At 41.7% G+C, this 22,143-nt stretch overlaps 1 protein-coding gene across 10 annotated transcripts in view; it reads left to right on the top strand.

The window, feature by feature from the left end:
- Window positions 1-10,160, top strand: part of EBF3 (EBF transcription factor 3) — a 119,457-nt gene extending 109,297 nt beyond the window's left edge. For 5 of the 10 annotated variants that reach the window (XM_059821453.1, XM_059821448.1, XM_059821450.1 and 2 more), the window contains 5 exons: window positions 360-425; window positions 1,096-1,273; window positions 2,478-2,663; window positions 3,069-3,266; window positions 9,834-10,160. In XM_059821453.1, coding sequence (XP_059677436.1) covers window positions 360-425; window positions 1,096-1,273; window positions 2,478-2,663; window positions 3,069-3,266; window positions 9,834-9,865 — 660 coding nt within the window. In that variant the 3' untranslated portion in view covers window positions 9,866-10,160. Of the gene's footprint in view, window positions 1-359; window positions 426-1,095; window positions 1,274-2,474; window positions 2,664-3,068; window positions 3,267-9,833 lie in introns of all 10 variants that reach the window. The other 5 variants (XM_059821452.1, XM_059821451.1, XM_059821456.1 and 2 more) reach the window with 3 other exon arrangements.
- Window positions 10,161-22,143: the final 11,983 nt, after the last annotated feature.

Here is a 22,143-nt window from a genome sequence, read left to right as displayed (position 1 = left end):
CTGATTTCACTAATTCAGCACTAGAGCTACATGCTACAGCAGCAAACACCTTTTCTAGTCAATCATAATTGAACAGCTGGATGTAAAATGCAATATTATTTTTAGGCTCATATCTAACTTTGACTTCAAACCACAAACAGTATTTTCCTCCAAAACAAAATACCTTCCTATCTTTGTAATACATCCGCTAAATATAGCAAGAGCACCAGGACAGCGTGTGATATATTTTACCCACTTTATCGGTTCCTCATAATTATAGCTGCCACCGTGAACTGCCAACATTATTGCACTTCTCTTTTCTTCTTGGAACGATGGCTGCATTTAGTGAAACATAACGCAGGTTGTTTGTTTTTCTTTAGGAAGTATTACTTAAGAGAGCAGCAGACCTTGTCGAAGCCCTATATGGGATGCCCCATAACAACCAGGTAGGTCACTAGTGCGGTCTTCCTATACACGCCTACATATGTAAATCAATACCTGCTATTTGCAAAGCTGGCAGAGCATCAGCACATTCCTTTTGTACACAGCCTGGCTTTGCCAGCCACCTTGAGGGCAGTCTGATGTGATGCAATGCTCTAAGGGAAATGCTTCGTCTTCCCATTCTCTTCTCACGGCTAGTTTGCCTATCAGAAATGACAATTAAGTGTAAGGTGCCAAAAGCATAAGCAATCATTAAGGCAAGAGAGTAACCTTGAACTCAGGCCAAAATATACAGTGACTAATGGCAAGTCCTAAAGAAATCTGCTAAACAGAGCGGATAAAACATGGTGTGTTTTGCAAACTGCTGGAAAGACGTCTACTGCCCTGGACGAATAAAGTAGATGTGTACAATTTTCACCTGACTTACAGCGCTAAACTGCAATTTTCTGTTAATTTCTTTATTTCTTTGTACTTACTGTCCTGACGTGCAATTGCATAGCGCTCCGGGATGTAGGAAGGAAAAGAGAAGGTTCAGTTGAACCAAGCAGCAAAATCCCCATCCTTACTATAACTTCACCTGTATCTCTTCTGTAAATTTTAACGTTATTGCAACTTGGAGTATTTGCGCAAATCAGTTTCTTAGTTGTCTATTGTGACTATTTTCTGTCTTGGTAGGAAATAATCCTGAAACGAGCAGCTGACATTGCTGAGGCGTTATACAGTGTGCCACGCAATCACAACCAGATCCCCACTCTAGCCAACACTCCTGCTCACACTGGCATGATGGGGGTGAACTCCTTCAGCAGCCAGCTCGCGGTTAATGTTTCCGAAACATCACAAGCGAACGACCAAGGTATGTGGGATTTCAAGAGTTAATCCTTCACGTTGTTGACTGCTTTTGGCCAGTGCCTATTAATACGAGCCGATGTCACCGCTGTGTTCTACCTCTTTTTCTCCCCGTAGTCGTACGTCTGATCGTGTAATGAAATGCCGTCTTTAACTTTCTCGTAATATTTAATTCTTCCTGTTCTTCCGTTTACTGTTATCATAAAGCATCTCCAGTGGAAACAAAAAAAAAACTGGCAAAGTGTAGAAAGCTCTTTATTATTCAGAGTAAATATACAATGTGTATGTTTATTATAAAACAATTATGTCTAGGTATCTCCACCTGGTTTTGGAATACTTACACAGATAAATCTAATTTGATGTCTGTGATTTTAAAATACTTTGTTTATAGGCATGTGTGACATATATGTTACTAATAAAAGTAATAGTTGATTTAATTTACCTGTTGTAATTGAAAATGCATGTAGCATATTACATTTAAAATTAATTTTGATACTAATGAAAGGAGGGAAACAGGATTACTAGATACGTTCAAACCCACATTTTTTGCTTGCAACGTAGTTATTAAATTGATTGCTCAGATAGCAACAAATTGTTCTTTAAAATCCTGATTCTGCTATGTTTCCTCTTCTAAAAAGATCATCTTTAACGCATTTCCAAGCTAATAAGCCCTATAAAATTCTGTACTTGATCTTGAATTAGTTTTCACCGATGGCTACACCTTACGAAAGTACGAGCTTGTTGTTAGTATAAAAATATCAATCATAAAATGAAGACCCCAAAACAGCCTTTTAAAGTAAATCACTGCAACAAAAAAGTTTTTCTTGTCAGCCATGGCATTTGAAGGTCTGGAGAGGCTGAAAGTTCATTCAGTGTGTTGGTACAAAGCGGGACTCGAGCCTGTTGATAATTGCTCCTAAAGACAAACGTGAAGGCACCTGACACAGCTGGATCGAAGAGAGCTTTTGTTGGCTGTCTGTGCTAAGAGGAGAGACAACATAGAGTGCTCGCAGATGATTTAAGTAGGGTTGGCGTGATAAGGTTATCTCAAACTGCAAGAGTTGATAGGGCAGTAAGAGACAACTTAGAGCAAAGCTGTGCAATCAATTAAACCTGTGTAATATATGCTGCATGAGGAAACCCCCCAGCCCTAAGTCTATATTATAAAATAACATTATTTTTTTGGGGTGGGGGGGTTTCTAACACAGTAGGTTACAGTCGCAACACAAGCAGTGTTTCCCCGCGAGGATATGTTCCCAGCAGTACTCCTCAGCAGTCCAATTACAACACAGTCAGCAATAGCATGAATGGATATGGCAATGCCGGCATGCCCAATCTAGGTGTACCAGGTTCCCCTGGATTTCTTAATGGCTCCTCAGCTAACTCTCCTTATGGCAGTAAGTGTCTATTTTTGGTAACACATCATCATATAGATTCATATTTACTACAAAATCAAATACTTGCATTGTTTTGATTTCCTATATTGTGAGCTACTGGATAAAAGGAGGGGTGACTCTGGAGGCTGGACGTAAAAATGAATATAATAAATTGATCTGTTTGTGCCATAATACAATCTCAGATAGAAAAAAAAATTGGACTGCGCAATTTGTAACAAAAGTCCAACACAAAAGAGTTTGCCTGTTATCCAGAGAGTGGCCAAGCCAAGGCATTTCATTTTTTTTTTTTATATATATTTTTTTATATATATATATATTTTAAGAGGCAAGGCCCTATCACTCTCTTTTTCCGTGTTTGCCGTGAAAACCTCAATCTGAGTCCTGATTATTTTTGCTTTATTGCAGTAGTGCCGTCAAGCCCTACCATGGCAGCCTCTTCGGTCACCCTCCCTTCAAACTGTAGCAGTACACACGGCATTTTCTCATTCTCACCTGCCAATGTCATCTCTGCAGTGAAACAAAAGAGCGCCTTTGCTCCTGTTGTCAGGCCCCAAGCCTCTCCTCCACCATCTTGCACCAGTGCAAATGGAAATGGACTTCAAGGTGAGCTGGATCTCTCTCAATTTTCTGTGTATTGCTTTTTTGGTGCATACACTCAAGCCCTGATCGTTTATTTTGGAGAAAGGTACCTTGCTATATTTTTAGGTTTCTGGTGCTCTCATAGTGATGCAAAAGCAGGAGAAGAAATAGGGTAGCACGAATGGTATGCTAAGATTTTAAGGAAATCTTAGTTCACTTTTAATACTTGCATTAGAGAAAACACTAGTTGTTTTTCTGGCATTTTCCCTTAGGAGTTCGTGCCTTAAATTTTAAAGAAAGGCTGTATCCTTGAATGCTTCTCGGAGGTTTTGTGTACTCCTTGCGTTTACACGTTTTCTGAACACATTTCTATGGATGTTTAAGACCAGCAGCTTTCCAGCACAACGTGGTGCAATTGCCTCGTTTTACACAGGATGCAATAGTTATTTTAAAATATGTCAAACTAGTGTAAATCAGGTTCAGCTCTTACTCAGTGAACTAAGCTTCCCTTGGACTAGCTAGCCGCTTGTGCCGTGAGTTTGCATGCTCTGTTGGTCCCAACTCAGTCTCTTACAGTGGTGTTAGAGTGGTGACTTCCCTAAATGAACAACTAAATACTTTAATTAAGGCGGGCAATTTTAAGCTTCTGCTTTTTTGTGATCAGTGTGATTTCGTGTGGGTAGTGTAATGAACGATTTATAAATCAGTTGCAGAATTTCCATGGTCACCTGCTGGGAGTGGGGCAGGAGGAATTACGAGACAGTGTACGTTTGGTGGAAGAATAAAAATATGAACAAAGAAGTCTTCCTTTTTATGGCATATTTTAACATTTGGAAGATAACATTGTCAGACGCATTAGAATCATTGAAAAGGTTTGTTTGCCTTTGTTTTACAAATCATGAGCCTTGTTGCACCGTGCGGTAAATTGAAGCACTTCATATCCCGTGGAAATCAAAAGGGGTTGCAGACACTCTTACCCCAGAGGTCATCACTCCTCTTGACTTTCTTAGTTAAGACGTAGGTAGCGCAGTATTATTTAGTCTTTGTATTGCCATGATATCCATAATATGATGAGCACTCGCAGGCAAACAGATGAAGGCAGATATTTTGATTTGCCAAACTAATTCTGGACACTTGCATTTTCTGGTATCTAGCTTAAGGCACTTTGGAGAGACAGCATCCCACAGAACTGCCTGTCCACCAAAAATCCAAGCCATTCGAGACCAGCATCTCAAAATGGATGTCCCTGTAGCTTGTTATTAATTTCTTGGCCCAAAGAAGCATCTGAGAGCTTATTATGCACTCAGGTCAATGAAAGGCTGAGGATCCAGCAACACAAATCTTATTCTAGGATGAATGTTAAAGAAAAGGATAATTAGGTTAACAATTTCTGCATTGCACATGTCTTTAGTGGAAACTTTAGTATGTTACTGTAAGAAAACTATACCAGGTGTCAGCAATATTCTTAGAAAAGATTATCCATTCATAAAATAATCCAGGGTCCTATTTCCCTCTTTTTATAAAAATACACTAGTGTAAAAAGTAAATGCTGAAATAAATAAAAAATTAAATTAAACTAAACTAAATAAAATAAAATAAAATGGTACGCGGTAACACATGGCTTAGATCTGAACAGCTATTCTGTAGCTAGCCTGTAGCAGATAATTTTAAATATATAAATTCTCATTAACTTGTTGATACTGCTTTACTCTGAAAAATGCAATTATTTAAAGATATAAATTAAAAAGATCTAAATTTCTGTAATTTCAGTATGTAAATAAAGGGCTTCCCATCAGATATTCAAGGTTTCAGGTCTAGCTTCCTGCAAAGCGGGGTTTTCAGAAGAACTGGGCAGGCTAAACGCCCAATTCCCAGCAGACTCTGAGCACCCAACCTCCCTTGGCACCTCCCCAATCCCCAGTAGCCGTATGTCTTCATCCTCAGGTACAAAATGCTTTTTGTTTAAATGCCTGGTAGACGAGTGCGAATCAACCAAGGCTGATTTTGTTAAATAGGTCGTGAAGTTAGCTCTTAGGCTGAGGCCCAACCCTGCCCTGGACTAAGCTTCTTCCAAGCCCAGACAGCCCACTGAAGGCTTAAAGATCCCTTCAACCCCTGATTTTAGGATGCCGCAATCCAAGCAGCAGACCTGATGTCATTCCCCACGAAGTCCAGCATCCCACGGGTGTTGCTAGAGCTCTAGGTTAGGTGCCCCCGAGACCTGCAGCCTCAGCCAGCTGCCCCTACCCCACCGAGCACTCAGAACTTCTGAAACACAAAGGTATCCAGATGTAGGGACGTGCAGAAACTTTGGGTTTTGGTTCAGCAGCCAGACTGAAAATGAATAGAGGTGTTGAAAAAAAAATACCAAAAATTGTCATGTTTTCCTCACCTGGCTGAAGCAGCTAAACTGAATGGGTTTGTGTTGAGCAAAATGACAGAGAAATAGCAAGAACATCTTTCTGGTCTGGTAATTAGAGCGCTGAGTTCCAGGGTTGTGACAAAAAGCTGAATTATTTATGCGAAGCAGCATGGCACCACGAGGTGATGCTCCGTATCGTGAGAGTTAGGGTACTCCAGTGAAAGGTAAAATACGTGGGTTCAGGTCCCCTTGGGCTGAGGAGAAAATCAAATTGCATCTGACATGTCCTTGGTGAGTTCCTTTATCACCACAGCAGAGAGGCACCAGCATTTTTTCCAACCAAAGCTACTGAGTTAATTCAGACTGAACTCACGAAAGGCTTCAGGATGACAACACTTCACCCAGCTGTCCTCACGGATCTCAACCGCTGCCTTGAACTGAACTGCAGCCAGAATGGAATAGCAAGATAGGGATGAATTTGTCATATGAGACGTCATAAAGAAAAGCCAGCAATGCAGGAGATACTTACTTACACTCCATTTTACCTGTGCAGTTATTTAGGGGGGTTCTGCTTCCTTCTTCCTATTTTATTAGTAATTTGTTGACATTGAGCCCTTTTAAAAGTTTAATTAGTTGCTTTCTGAAAACTGTACAAGCAGCTCGAGAGTTTTCTGATCAGCACATTTTCTACATTTAATTAAAATCTGGAATTCAAGAGCTGCAGTCCAATGCGGCTAAAGTTTTTCAGTGAGCTTCAAGTAACAGAGCTTTATTATTCAGCGGGATGTGAAGGAGCTGAGTGACAGCTGAGGAGTCTGCACCCTTAGGAATGGTCACATACATTTAGTCAAGCCAAGATAGAAGTAAGAGCTCGTGGTCGCTCTTGTATCTAAGGTAAATCCTGCAGTTTATGAATCTGGATAAGAAGGGATGACGTGCTCTTTTAACCACCAGGCAGGATATCCTCCCTCTCGTTGCTTGTTACGTTACCTTTCCCCACGTAAGCTCTGTTCAGAAACAAAAGCCAGGTGGATAGTTTTCAGAGAAGCTGGTTGACCCCGCTATGGCAAGGCATCGGCACACCAACACGATGGGGCCAGGCAGCCCAGTTTTTCCTATGAAAGTTTGTTAGCACTGTGAAGAAGAAAGCATGGCAAAACCTGGCATGTAACTGCCCTGCAGAGACAGGTAGTCCTTTTACAGGAATTTGGGAGTTAATTGCACCAATCCTCGCTGGGTGAACCACTGTAGGATTTGTCTGTGTGCCAAAAAAAAATGCTGTTCTTGGTATGTGTAAGATGATGAGGAAGCAGGAGCAGAACTATGAAGCCCCATCTGGACCTCAGGTGGACTGTTTTGTCTCCTAACGTAGTATAAAGCGGAGGTAGAGCTGCTCTAACTTCTGGTAACATCTCCCTAAGCATCAGGACCACTTGAGCCCACCACACTAGAAGCAAGATCTTGCTGCTAGTAAGCATGCCCCCAACAGCCACTCTGCATTTTAGGACTTACTGCCAAAGCATTACCATGGAGAGGTCTATAGCCAACAAGGGGATTCCCTTTTTTTCTAAAGAGATCCAAGACTGAGGTTAAGAAGAAAAGAGAAAGAATAAAAAAGAAGACAAACTGGGGACATCTCCGAAGGGCCAGCGTGCAGGCGATGCCAGCCAGAGCTAATGTGTAGTCTTCTTCCTTGCTGCACTCGTGTGCCACCCCTGGCAGCTGCGCATCCACCCTTGGCCAACCCATACCCTCATTAGGGTCAAAACTCGGAAGCAGCAGCTCGCCGAGGAGATACCCCTCTCTCTGTTGTCCTGCAGGTATGACTCACTCCGATGAGTAAGTCTACAAAAAAGGGCCTTTGGGTCTTATCCAAAAAGCCACAGACTTGTTAACGCTGTATGACTTCCACAGCATAGCCTATGATCAGAAAGTTAAGTACCTGCACACTTTTTTAAGAGCAGGATGCTAGCGTATGTGTTCCTTAGGGCAGAGGGCTTTTTCCTGTTTAAAACAATGGTCATTTAAGGCATAAAATAAATTTTTTAGCAAGAAAGTGCTGGCTCGCTGTAAAGTTGGAAGTACAATATGTGTTCAAAATTCGGTTTTCAATTGTAATTTACTTTTTATAGATTGTGAAAGATATTGCTCTCTGGTTAAGCTTTATGATTGTAAAGCAGAGCTAAAGGTTCTCTATATTCTTTTAAAATTGCATCCTGCTTAATTTTCTGGTCTTCCCCTGGATGAAACTATTAAAATTATTATTAAAAAACTAACCACCCCATTTTTCTTTAAGAAGACATTTGGTATCAATTTGCACAGCAGGAAACGTAGTGCAGAAATTCACAATTGTCAAACATCTCTAATAAAATAAATAGTGAAACAAATGTCTGGAGCACCAGTTTTGCATCTGCCCTCCCTTTGTGCCACAGATAGAATTCAACAAAAATGATTAAATCACTTGAAAGAATTAAGACTTTTTTTCCCCAGAAAAGTATGCAGCAGACAACCTAAATTTTCGCACATCAGAAGCCAAACATGAGATTACAATAAGCATGTGATTAAGATGTACCAAATAATGATGTGCTATTTATTAAGGTATTTACACACACAACCTCTGGAAGAAAAATCTGGACTTTTTTTCTGCGAAGTTGTTCTTTGAAGAAGCAAATGTCCGGATCAGTCCTGGACTTTTGCACTTCGATTAGCGTGCTGGCAGAGCATGTCTCGTGCTGGCTCCGAGACAGAGACTTTACGTCTCACCATCACCTCGACATAGAGCATGATGACAGATCCCTGCTGAACCTGAACCCGAAAAGATAGGAAGACCCTATATTTTGGGTTGACCTTGATGTCCAGGGCAGCTGAGGGTTGTATGGCAGCGTAGCAGCACCTCAAAACGAGCTCCTGCGTCCCCCAGTTCAGGTGCACCCCCGTAACCAAACCTCTCTGGGGCCACCCGATGTGGTGCCAGGCTGCCTGCTGACTGAAAACTCACAGGAGATTTAGTGAACGAAATGTTTTGGGTAGAAAGGGTCTCTGCCAACGTAACTTCCGTCTCTGTTTAGGTTTTAAACACGTAGTATTATAAACTATGCAAAATTAAAACTTCCGTTTCAATTTTGACATATTTGATACATCTTATCGGGGAAAAAAAAAGCAGAGTTGGAAAACAACCTCTTTCAAGAGCATCACTTGAGATACATTTTAGAGAGCGATAGGCCCTTACAAGTCCTTCGCATCAGCTCGCACGGCGCCCAGAGCTGCTTGGGGCGCTGGCCGCAGCCGTTGGAGCAGTTCTGGTCGTGCAGACCACGCGGCTGGCTGCTGTAGGAGGTTATGTTACGTATGAAATGTGTACCTACCCGGCTCTTCCAAACCATAAAGCTGTAACAGCGAATCTGAAATAAATTAATATTGTTGAAATTAATGAACTGAGAAATTGAAGTTCACATCACTACACGAACAAATTTATTAATATCTGTTGTACATAAATTAATGAGAAATATCATTATGGCAAAAATTAAACAACACTAAAATTAAAGACTGCCTAAATTATGTTTCTACCAAAGAGTTAACTAGGAAAAAAACAGTAGTTGTTGGCCTCTCAGTCTTTATCTGTTAAAAAAAAAGGAGATGGCTGGTCAGGGGTACTAATCTCATGCCTTTTTATGGTGCTTGGTCTCCAGAGTCGAGAGCAGGGGTAGGGTGCTTGGCTTCGGTCTTGGAGAGTCCTTGGTTTGCTCAGCCCCGCTGTTAGCATAAAGTACCATCCTGGAAATGGGAGATTTTCCGCCCAGGCGCCAGGTCTGGCATGAAGCGGTGGTTGGTGGAGTTCCCGCTGTGGGGACGTCCCCGAGGGATGCCTGACACGACCAGGAGTGACCGTGTTGTTCCTCAGCTGTCAGGAGCCTGACCCCCACCGCGCTCTCGGCCCGGCGCTGGGAGAGACGCGGCGCGCGTGGGACTCGGGATGCTCTGCGCAGAAAAGCCCACTCAGAGCCGCCTTTCGCAACGCGGAGCCCTTGCGGAGCGTTCCGCTGGGAAAAGCGCGTGTCCGTGGTTCCTTGGTCAGAGGATGCCGTGGCGCGGCGTGGAGGAGCCCGGGTCTGCATCCGCCTGCCCCGTCCCGCTCCCGGCCGGCGCTGAGCATCGCGGTCGCTTTGAACCAGATGTGCCTTACACAAGCGTGCTAATAACGGCTGATTTTTCTTCTCTTTTTCTTTTAGCTATGTCTGGGCTTGTAGTCCCGCCAATGTAAAGTCACTTTTGTTTACCTACCGTAGCACCAAGCTTCAGAGGATGGGCTTAGGGGACAAGTTTAGTATATTAAGACATGCTGATGGAAACAGTATCTTCACACAGAATCAGCAACAAATCGAAATGCTACAAAAAAAAAAAAAAGACTTTGTTTAAAGATTTTATTTAAACTATTAAGAATCTACATGCAAACAACCTACTTCTTCATGAACAATTCCATTTTATTGACTGAATTTTTCTCATATTTTCACATTTCTCAGTCCTGAAGAATAAGGAAAAAGCGACGCCTATTTTGTATAAAGTTTCTGATTACGTCTTGGCTATGTCTAGTACTTGCTATGTGTTGGGAGAAACTTTGTGGATGCACCATTTTGATTATCATGAAACACTGATGAAAAATGCCTCCGAACATTTTTCTGTACTCATAACTAGATTCACAATGGTTGTGTATCTCTATAATGTGAAATATTTTTTTGTGGTGGAAAAAAGGGGGCCAAGGAGGTTATGAGCCATCAAACTGGAAAAAAAAAAAAAAAGGATGAATATATGATGAGAAAAACAAAACCGGGGCGCGGGGGTGGGCGCGGGAGGGTTTACCATTGCTTAACTTCATCTTAATGAAATGGAACTTTGTAACTTATTGTAGTTAGAAATTGTAACTTTGATATTGAATTCTCTTGCCTTCAACAAGCACACTGACAGAGAAAAAAATTGCTACTGTCTGTTGGTAAAAAAAAATATACTTCCACTGCTAGAGCTTCCTGTTAAGCAAGTGTGATCTGCAACATTTTTTCAACTTTTGCTAGCACTGTATACTATTGCATTCTTAGGCTACTGTGAAGTCTATGTTTCTTGTACCAGAAAATTGTCCTTTTGACTTCTAGATCCTTCTTCCCTAATGTGTTTTGTATGTGGTTATAAAATTGTAGACTTTTGTGATTTTGCCAAAGTTGTAGCTAAATATTTATACACTTGTCTTGAATTTTTTTCAGATCCACTTAAATATTTAGAAAAGCAGATTTTATTCCTTATGAAGCCTATAAGGAATAAAATAGTCTTATTCATTGCAACACTTTCTTTCACATAAACACTTGCAGTCACTAAGGGAATTTATTTTGTAACATATCAACTATAAATATTGTATTTATCTTTGAAATTTTGTATATTGCTTTTCATCATTTTTTTTTTCTTGTATGTATTGGTTTTTGTCATGGCCTGGTATTGTGATGCTGAGAATAGCATTAAGCCAAGAACCGTTGCCTTCATGTTTTTCTTTTAAATAAATTAGTGTCCGTACATTTCATTTGTACTTCAGAAAGTTGCTATTATTTAGACTTTCCATCCTTTTTTTTTTTTTTATTTTTTGAGGAAAAGTCAAATTCATTGTTTATTTTTATATTATTTTTAAGTTATCAGAACAAATAATTTTGAAAAAAAGTTGTTTGTTGTATAGTCAAATCAAAATTGTGCCACATGGCTGTAATGAATACTAGTAGAATATGTGCATGTGATACAGCCACAAAAAAGATGAATCTATTTTGTGGTTGCATTTCTTTTCTTTTTTTCTTTTTTTTTTCTTTTGAAAATTTTTAAATTTTTTTTTTAAAGATTGTAAAAAGTCATTTTTAGCTGCCACCCATGACTTTGCCACATAGCTGAACTGTGTTTACTGGAAAAATTCAGAGGCCTAAATTTTAAAATAAATTCACTTCTGATGTTTTAATTAAAATGTTTGCCACATTAACTTCTCTGATGCCTTAAAAGTGAACTTCTTTGAAGAACTTTTGTGCTGTTTTATCACAGGCTTACACCACAATTGTTAATCACTACTTCATTTGGATGATTTCTGGTGTAAAAAAAAGAAAAAAGCACAAACCTGGTGTACAATTATATCACTCCTTTATGTGTCTATTTTCTGCTGCACTCTGCATTCTCCTGAACCCTGCACTGTTTAGAAAAGAGAAAGGTTTCACGCAAAATCGGGATCATCCATGATTTTTAAATGTTTGGGGTTTGTTTATTTAGGTTTATTGGTTTTTTTTATGGACCTTTTTGTAACAGACCCGTAGATGACTGTACTTTTTAAACTGGAATGACCTCCGTTGTATACCGTGGCTGTTAGTGCCAAATCCATAGAGAGGAACGTGGAGTTTTTTTTTTTACTTTGCACTAAATAGTTTGCAAACGCAGCACTGCAAAACATGTTGCAAACTGCAGCAGAATTAAAGTTTTAACCAAAAAGGAGGGATTTTTTTTTTTTTTCCTTTCTGGGCAAAAATGCACATTTTAGTAAAGCGTTTATTAAAGGGTTTAAAAGAACGATACAGCGTATCACAGCTGATAAATGCTGCGCGCATTTCCTTTGTGATAACGAGTAAGGCTTAGCTAAGTGGAAAAGCCTGAGAAGTCACTTTGGAACTGAATTGCCTCCGTTATATTTTGTCTAAGCAAGGTTTTGCTCTAAAGAAGAGGTCACGTGTACATGTTAAGAAAGTTTGCAAGTTTCTTCATAAATGCAATCTGTTTGTGTTTTAGATTACTTAGTCAATGCACTCATTGCTTCATTGTCTCCAGACGGAAAGCTTCACTAAATGGTAGATTTTACTGTTAAAGACCCTACAATAAGATTGTTTTATCTGTACATTTTTTCATATATTTAACTGTATAAAAAAATGTTCATTTTACACAATATTTAATTAAAGTATTTCTTGTCTGTGAATTTCATTTTTAGTAATTTTATCTGGTTTGATTATTAAAAAAGTGACTAAACACAAACCGAAAAAATGCAACACTGGGGGTTTCATTTCTAAAGATCAGAATTCGAAGTTATGTCTTGGTTAAGAAAAAGCGCATTCCTTGACGTGGGCTTTTCGGTGCCGCGGGGCAGCCAGCCCAGGCAGCCCCTGAGGATGACGAGGGAGGAGACCTCTGCTCGCAGCCCGGCACTGACTCGTTGCTCAGCCTTGGTGAAGTGTTTAAGCAAAAGTGTGCTTCAGTCACCCTTTTTGTAAAGTGAAGGTAACAGTAACTATTTTTTTTTTCCTTCTATTTTAATATCATATTGTAAAAGTCTGTAAACAGGAAAAGTTATTTTAAACACAGGACAACCCAAATTTTCCGTGCAGCGGTTTGACACCGAAGGTCGACGTACTCGTCTTTTAAATGCTGATAAGGAAGCAAATGCTTTTGCTAATTATAATACTGAACACAAATATTTCACCCTCCGGACTGTAGTACGTGCCATGTGCGTATAATGTAGTCGACATATAAATATACTGAGGTGGGCACAACTCAGCCTCCTGGTCGGAGGGTGGTTTTATGGGAGACACCATGCTAAGCCTGAAGTACAGGTCTGGGCTCCCTACCACAGCTGCCCAGCGTGTGCCCGCATCCGTGTGTGACCACAGCCACCAGAAAAAGGGTGTTTGTACCAAAATATGGGTCTGGCAGCGTGCACAGCACACTAAAGCAATCCTGGCAAAGCAGGGAGTTCGTTACCTGAGTTTTATTCTGTCATTACCGGAGGGCTGCTGACAACTTCGAGAGGGCACTGAGAAACTCAGAGCTCCGAAGTAAATGTATGTACTTGTGTATGTGCATACACATGCTGCCAAACGACACGCCGTATGCCTGAGTCTCCCCTTCGTCAACCTGTGTTTCAGCAGCTAAGTGATGGAGTGTGATGAGAAGGTGCAGCTTACTGTAGTCACAATTTACAAAGAAGGAAAACCGGGGTATTTAGCTATGTTTCCTCTCTTCTCCAATATTTCCATAGTTTTCATGTTTGATGAAAACAGATGTTAAAAATATAGAGCACTTTGGATTATTATTATTGTGCATTGAAAATTGTTCCACTTTGAGTACATGTGTGTGTATCATGTTTAAACGGTGGCATAATCAGATGCATCCCACTGAAAAATAAGATGGTTTATAGGGATGAAAGTCTGCATGATGCCTACTGGCGCTTTTCCTTTTAGGTTTATTTCAAAGGTTTGTATAATGAGCATCTAAATGGTTCGTCTAACTTCCAACGCAAAGAAAATACAAAAGAAGAAACCCCATACATTCTGTGCTAGGAATGACAAGTCCTAGAGCAATCCACCACCTACGACACATCCCTATCTGTAACTTCGTAATAGCCCTGGTGAGAAAATATGTTGTGTCAGCCTATAGCGGGTTTAGACATAGGAAGATGATAAAAATTCCTTAATCAAAATGAAGCAATAGAGTCTCTAAAAGTATATGCCAATTATTGCAGAGCAGCTTTTTAAAGTCGTTCAAGCTTTTAAAGATTATTCAAAGCACTTGAAATAGGCTTCAATCTAATGCCTCATTTCATTGCATTAAACAGCCTAGTTAATAAAGAATCAATATATTCAAAGGGCAAGGTTATCTTTTGTCTATAAGGGGTGGTGTCATTCTGAACCTTTTATAGTTCAAATGCTGAAAAAGACCTCATGAAATCCATACTCATCAAGTGGGTCAACTAGAGCAATAAAGAGGCCTCTGAAAGAATGGCTGCACTCCTTTAAAACAACTATAAGTCTTATCTCCCCACATAGTGCTCGCCAGGCTCCGCCAGAAAATGTCAATTTCTCATCAAGACAAGAGGCCCAATGATAATTTTTTTCTAGAGAATACACACAATTAGGAGAATGCAGAAAGGCCCCATCAGTGATTTGTAGCTTATTATGTCACCAGCAAGCTGCCATCCGCCGCTAAGCAGATAATAAGGGCTGTTGATAACTAAAGTGTCAATACGCCAAAGAACGATTTTTGAATGTGAGCCCTTGTGCTTTTTTTCCCCTCCTCGTGCAGATCGCAGGGCCGATAACGGTGCATCTGCCAACCGACTCTGCCTGTTGGACCTCACAATTAATGCCGCGAATAAATAGCACAAAAGAGTTTAGATTCTTTATACTCTTTGAGACAATTCCCTGTTTTACCCTTCAAGGAGTTCTTTTATGTTCGAATAAGGTTGCTTTTAATGAAATTTAAACTCATCAGAGGAAATCAAAACCCTCAAATCAGATTACAAATTGATTTTTTTTGGTCACTTGTCATTATACAATGTACTGCCCTAAGTTTTACAGGAAAAGGAAGAGAAAGCACCCAGTCTGGAGTCAGAGTATGCAAACAATCTCTGCAAAAGCGTAGGAAGGAGGAATGTTCCTGAAGTCCCAGGAGTAATGAAAAGTTTTAAAAAGTTGGTGTGTATCACTTAAGAAGTGATCGTTATCTTTACTCAGGTACTTTATAAAATACTAAAGTTTCAAATAAAATGAACTGTACTAGAACTTTACATTGCATAAATTAAATAATTAAACCCAAGCTATCCCATTTTTCTCATATATAATGCTAAATTTCATTGTTCCGTACAAGAAATCAGACATTATTTCTCAGTGCTCAGGTCATAATGAACAGCTGGAGGATTTGAGACCTCCTGGTCTGGCAGCCCATTGCACTGGTGCCATTGCTGGTGCAGTTTGGCCAGTTGAAATATGCTGCTAGCGAGAGAGGCTATGTTGTAGTCAGGATTTTTTTGATCTCTTACACGTTCAAATGAAGGAACAGTTGTACTTGTAATGGTTTTGCTTCATCTTTATTGACTTTGTACTAGTACTGAAAAGGCATTGTGAAAAAAAAGAGTGCAGTTAACTGGTCACAAACCGGTACATTTTTGCTGCCCGCAAGGTTGTTAGAGGATTTCAGTTGTCGTGTGACTCTTTTTCTGCATTTACCTTGAGATAAATTTAACTGTTTGAGAAATGACTTTGTAACAAAAGACATCAACTAACCCCAGGACAGACCAAGTGGGGGTGGCGAGGGTGCAAGGAAATGTTCTGAAAGGTACCAGGCAAAAATACAGATCTCTTATTGTGTAAAATCTAAAACCAAGAATAATCAAACAACAACAAAAAAAGGAAACAGAGGCTGGAATTGGTCTGTGTAATACAGCCAACAAACTTGAAAGTTGCCCTGTATCTACGATGAAGCATAGGATGGAGACACCAAGGGGAAGACGGAGAGAAGCAAGGAGGAAGGCGTGAAACAAAATTGTACAGTGAAACCCAATAAAGCTGTATTTAATGATGCCTTTCCTTGCACTGTGGAGTTCTGTTGTGGGAGCAAGCGCTCGGAGGCGGCTTTGCCTCTGCGGTGGCGTGATGCTGCAGCCGAGGTGTGGGGCGCTGGAGCTGGGGGCAACACCTGCGGCTCAGCGCTGCTTTCCGGGCGGTCTGGGCTCAGACCCACCGGGCAGTCCTCGCAGGGGAAGGACAGCACTGGGACGGGGAGCCACCTCCCAGGCCAGCCTCAGTGCCTCCGGCCGGTGGGATGGGAGGTGCTGGATCACCACAGAGGTTTGCAAGGACGGTCCCTGCGTACCGATTCTGCTGCAGCCACCACCTTCCTCCATACTAGAGCTCTAGTCCCAGGGTTAAAAAAAAAGAAAAAAATAAAAAAAATAAAAAAAGCAAGTGCTGCGGGCTTTGCTTCACAGACACAAATGTATTTTGAAACTGTAATGAGTAGAAATAATAATAATAAACAAACAACCTCTAATAACCATCTCACAAGGCTATTTGGGCAGAGCAAGTGTAGCTAGATGAAAAAAGGAAAATAAAAGCTAAAGATGGTCGGAGCCATGCCATAGAGTGGAAATTCATTCCACGGTGCTGCTGCTTCTTTCTGGTTTATCAATGTGTCTCATCTTAGAGCAAGTCATGAATCCAACAAACACTGCAATACCCAAAGCATTTCTAAAAGGACTTCCAAGATTTCTCCCTGACTACCCCCTCACTTACTTCATCCCTTAGGACACAGCCTGGACAAATTAGCAAAGGCCGAGGAGTGAGTAGGGACCAGCCAGAGGCTCTGATGGACCAAGGGGTGAAGCCAGGTCCCAGGGTGAGGACCATCGACCTCAGGCTCCGTGCAAATCACCTGAGCTGTGTCACTCAGGAGGTCAAAGGCAGAAAGGGGTGGGCACGGCAGCAGTAGGGCTCAAAGCAAAATGACATCGTAGATTTAGACACACACTTAAACAAAAAAATTCTCTGTGTGAGGAAAACACAGAGCATAAATTAATTTGGAATGAAAGTTTCCAAAATGTACTCAGAATGCAGCACAGCCTAAAATGGAAATGGCAATTAGGAACATCTTTGGATAAATGTTAGAACAAGACCGTGAGGGCAGAGTGTGTCACAGCACGCCTGTGCTACGCAGGCAGAGCAGCTTTGAACAGGATCAGGGTTCCTCTCCTTCCTGGAAATTAGTGAAACAGAAATTGTAGGTGCTTTGTGAAATAACGAATAATTCCTCGCTACCACCGTTCTTTCCGAGTGGTAAGGAAGCTGAATAGGCATCAACACTGAAACAGAACCTAGAATGTCCATCCAGCCAATGTCCTGCTCCTGCTAAGGAGGACGAGGAACTTACTTGGTAGTGGGAGGCGAGGAAGTCGATAGTGGAAGAGCTGTAATAAAACCTGTGTCCTCCCGTGCCGAAGATCTTGAAGACAAGCAACTAGATACACAAATAATTCGTTACATGACCTGAGGGGAACAGGAGAGGAAGACAGTCTGCAGGAAATGGTAAAACAGAGTTATCAACAGAAGTGGTGCTAGGGCACAAACACAAAGTTTGTTCTCCATCAGAAAATGGGACGGAGTGGAGGAACCGCAGTGGGGTTGAATGCTGAGTGCTGTCTGTGAGGAGGCCACAGCCCCACAGCAGCTCCTTCTCCCCACAGCATCACTGTTTGTCTCAACACTACCCTGTAATACAAGTCATCACTACTCAGCCACATCATGGTCGTATCGGTGATAAGTGTTTGCAGAAGCAATAGAATAAGCCTTTTTATTGAATAAGGAGGGAGGAAAATAAAAGAAACTTACTATTGAACTTTTTAGATGTTAAATCAACTGACAAAATTTTCATAAAACATTCTAATAAAAGAAGGGTGTCAGATAAAAATGGTTGGGGTTTTCTTGCAAGGACAGAGGTCTTCAACCATTGATCAACATCTGTGTTTCTCACTCAGTTCTGCTTTATTTTCGGTCTGCCTGACCTGGGGACCAGGGACTTGTTTTGGTGCTTTCGCCACGTTGCATGCCAAATCAGGCTGAGCTGCCGGAAGGCTGCATTGCTGCCTGGATGCCATTTCCCGGGATGGCTCCTGTTGGCTTTATGTTTCCGTTGAGTCAAGGCTGTTACAGTAGGTCAGCAAACCAAGCAGTGACATCTACAAGCAAGAGCTACTATTCTCTTCTTCTGCAAGAGAAAGGAGCCAGATCCTGGGTAGGACGGAGGTGGGAGCCTGGCAGAGACATGCCTTACCCTCTTCCCATGCTGTATCTGTTTCTGCCAACCCATACGCTGGGGTTTGCGGTGGGTGTCATGCGTACTCAGTATGGATGGGAGACCCTTAAGAGGCTGCTGTGCAGGAGCCTTTCAGAAAGTCCTGCTCTTTATCAAAACATAAAAAGAAACGAATGTTGGTTTTTATGGGAAAAGTACTCATAGGTCTTTTAGGTTTTGGCTCTAAACCAGTATTTACTGGCTCAGGCCTGCTGAAATACCGTTGAAGGCTCGCTGTTTTACAGAGGTCTAAGCCAAGCCCTCCTTGCTGACCTTAGTTTCTGCTCCAGAGCAGCACGTCCCCGGCCAGGGACTTGCTAAGACCCTTCAGCAGCTCAGCCCTGAGGAGGGACCTGTCCTGAGCATAGGGAAAATACAGACTGAGCGCAGCATTTTTAAGAGACAAATCGTGTCCTGAAAAACCCTCTTTACGGTATTACACATAAAGATGTCCAAAAAACTCTGCTTTCCATAGTTGTAAAATGCCCCTACCAAGAAACTGGAATGGGTCAAAAAGTAATAAATGCATATGTAGTAGAGCAATTAGCTACACATTTACACATTTACATTACTGATGTAAATGCAGAAATCTGCAGTAAACCATTTTAAACTTTTTTAATTAGCCTGGCAGCAGTTAACAGAAGCAAATCATCTGCTCATGCTCTCTAGGTGCTGCCCCCAAACATAGGGAAATAACCCGTGGGAGCATTATCAGGAGGACAGTTTTTCCCCCCACCAAGCCGTGCGATGGGGAGGGTGGTGCCCTTTGAATGCCCTCATCTGCCACGAGTCCATAAGAAGATGATGGGCTTTCAGGCCAGTTTGCCAGGGCTGGCAAAGCAAGGGCAAGGACTTGGCTGTTTCATGCTATAGGGACGTCACGCTTTGAGTCAAAGATAGGAAAATAAAGATTTCTTTGTTTCTATGCTGAAATTTTTTGTTCTTAATGGAAGGTGACATAAATAATTCTGGTTTGTGTGAACTGCCTGTACTTTGCACTCCTATAGTAAGTTCAAATAAAAGCGACAGCAGAAAGAGCAGGTTTGGATGCTAAAACAAACATTTCAGCAGTCACAACTGGACGTCCTCCAGGTCAAATTTACATTGTTTTCTATCATCGCTTTCAATTTTCTCTTTGCCTTAATAAAAAAATACCTTGTCCTACATTCTTCTGACATTATGATCAAAAGAGAAAGCCTTTTCATTGTCAGACCCTAATGGCTATTCTGCCCCACGTTTTTAATGTGAAGATTAAATATTTATGAGTTGCAAGTCCATAACACCCCCTACCTGGGAAAGCTTTGCTGCTGGTGAGACAGGACAAGGCCACGGTGAGCTGCCTCGGTGGTGGGCTGAGACAGGGAGATGCTGGTGGGGACCGACACCTGCAGGTACAGACCACCGCACACGTGGGTGTCTTGTGCCCCTCTGACTTCATACCAGATGAATAAAATTGATAAAACAAATTAACTGCAAAAATAAGGTAGTTCTGGGCTGCTCTTGCACTGATTAAGGATCCCACCGCAGAGCTGGCGGCTGCCACCGAAGGGCGATTACAGGTGGGCACGGCTCGGCAGAGGTGCATGGACCCACCACGGGCTGCGGTTGGGATTGCAGCCATCAGTTTGGGACAGCACGGAGAAGTGCCCTGGGCTGCTGCAGAAGACACTAAGACCACTTACAACTTAGATAAATAGACCAGATTAAATGCAAAACAGTCTTAGGGGGAAGATACTTTCTGAGAGCATTTGGAAGCGGTTGAGATCTCCGAGCCGGCAGAAGCCATCAGCTCAGCACCTGGAGTCAGAGTCTGCTGAAGTGATAAACTTTGTGACAGGGATTTCAGCAATGGCGGAGAGGGATTTTTTTTTTTAATTTCAATGTATTAAGCTGGTTCAGGTCAATGACTAATTCACTCAAAACTGAAAACATGACTGGGAGTTGGAAGAGCAGAAAATGTGTTTTCCTTTCCCTGTCTATGAATAAAAAATAGATTTGAAAGGATAAGAACTGCTGGATTTAGCATCTTGAAGGACGTGATGATCAGAGACAACTGATTCCTTTTTTTTGACTATAGGTAATAATATCTCATTTGCTTACTACCTTTATTAATGTAATTTATTAACTTCAGGTGCAGAACATGTAGAGAAACATGCTCCCTTCTTTTGCATCCAGCATTATTTTGGTAGGTCTATTTAGCTGATGAAATTAATGTCATTCTCACCACAGTGTTACTGAACTCTTATTTCCATCCAAAAAGAACATGACAACTTGTATAATAAAACAGAAATGCACCATTCAGCATTTTCATCCATATAAAGATATGAAACACGTAATCAGATTATGAAATATAATTGCATACATGAATGTAAATAGATTAAATAATACCGGGTAGCTCCCCGATTAGCCAAAGGAAGTGCACATTCAGTAAACCCCCTAGATTTGAACAATAATAGTTAAAATTTGTTGATAATGAGAATAATCTCTCCTTAGGAGAATGAGCAGACATTAAAAAAAAAAAAAAAAACGAAAAGATAGATCAGATAGCACATTTCCCCTCATTTTTAGTGGAAAATATATTTGAAAGCCACCCTGAATGGGTTTTAGATTGAATTTTCTTTAAATTTTGAGGGAAAGAGACTTGTAGTTTTCTCAAAAAGATTTTTTTTTTTTTTTTCTCCTGCTAAAGTTTTGCTTTCCTTTTTTTTTCCTTTTTCTTTTTTCCGTCCTTTTTTTCCTTGCCATCCCCCTGAAGTCAGGGTTTGGGCTGGGAGCCCAAGGCAGGGGTGACGAGCGGCCGGATGCTGGGTGCAGTGGCGGGAGGAAGAGGCTGCAAATCTGAATGTATTCAGAAATAAAGTTATCCTATGAGCCTCAGCCTTTTGACTTTTCCTCTCCTTTCACAGAAATCCACCCCTCTTTTTCCTTCGCTTGACCCATATCCGCTTTAATTGGGATTTAGCAATTACACTCCTTACGCTACTTATTAAAAACGCTTTGTGTACGCCTGCTTTCCCAGCAGACCCTCCTGTTGCCTCTCCCTGTCGCTGGCTCCGTTGTTTGATCTGGCAGTGAATATGGCAACAATAAAATTTGGGATCAATGCAGCCATTTCCAGCAGTTCCTCTGGGGAAGAGCTGGGGGTCTCCCAAAGCTGCTGTAGGAAAAAGCAGTGTTGGCCAACTTTTTCCTGCAATGGGGGTACCTCTTTCGGCAATACTTTTCCAGTACCAGGTGATGTAAAGGAGATCCAATATCATCCTTCTTTACTATATGTACACATGTGCAAGCGTGTGCATGCTGCAAGCTGCAGTAACTTATCTAACGTTGCTTTTTTTTTTTGCTCTTAGCTCCGTCTCTAAAAAAATTTCCAACTTTTTGGTCGTCGTGTTGTGCTAAAGCAGAGCACGGAAGCTCGGTGCCGCTGCTGGGACGGTTCGGTTTCGGCCTGGGCTGGCGAGGCAGCAGGTCTCTAAAATGACACTGGCCGACCTCCCGAAATTCCGCTTTTTAGGCTGCATTTTGCTGTCTCGCTAAAGCTAACTTGCACCTACAACAGCCTGGCCTTCATCTGCAGCCAAAGGCTGAGACCGAGCACTCTTCCTGGCTGATCGCAGGAGCATCCGGAGCATCGCGTTGCCGGAGGGAGGAGATGACGTTTGATGTTTTAAACAAGGCAATCCACTGGCCTCTGGCCACCCCCTGCCCACGGTCCCCTGGTCCCCTCGGCAGCACGCAGCTCAGCCCATGCTAATGTGCCGCAGTGGGGAATAACCCGGCCCTGCCCGGGCTCGGTGATTTGAAATACGTGAAGTGGGTCATGCAAAGCCACCTCAGGTACCGCCACGGCGAGGTACAGGCACGGCAATTAGCAAAATCAAGGTGTATTTCCTAGATCATGCAGCTGGGGGCATTTTG

The sequence above is a fragment of the Gavia stellata genome, chromosome 9, assembly GCF_030936135.1.
Source record: "Gavia stellata isolate bGavSte3 chromosome 9, bGavSte3.hap2, whole genome shotgun sequence".
In the NCBI taxonomy this organism is placed as follows: Eukaryota; Metazoa; Chordata; class Aves; order Gaviiformes; family Gaviidae; genus Gavia; species Gavia stellata.
This window is presented reverse-complemented; position numbering and strand designations above follow the sequence as displayed.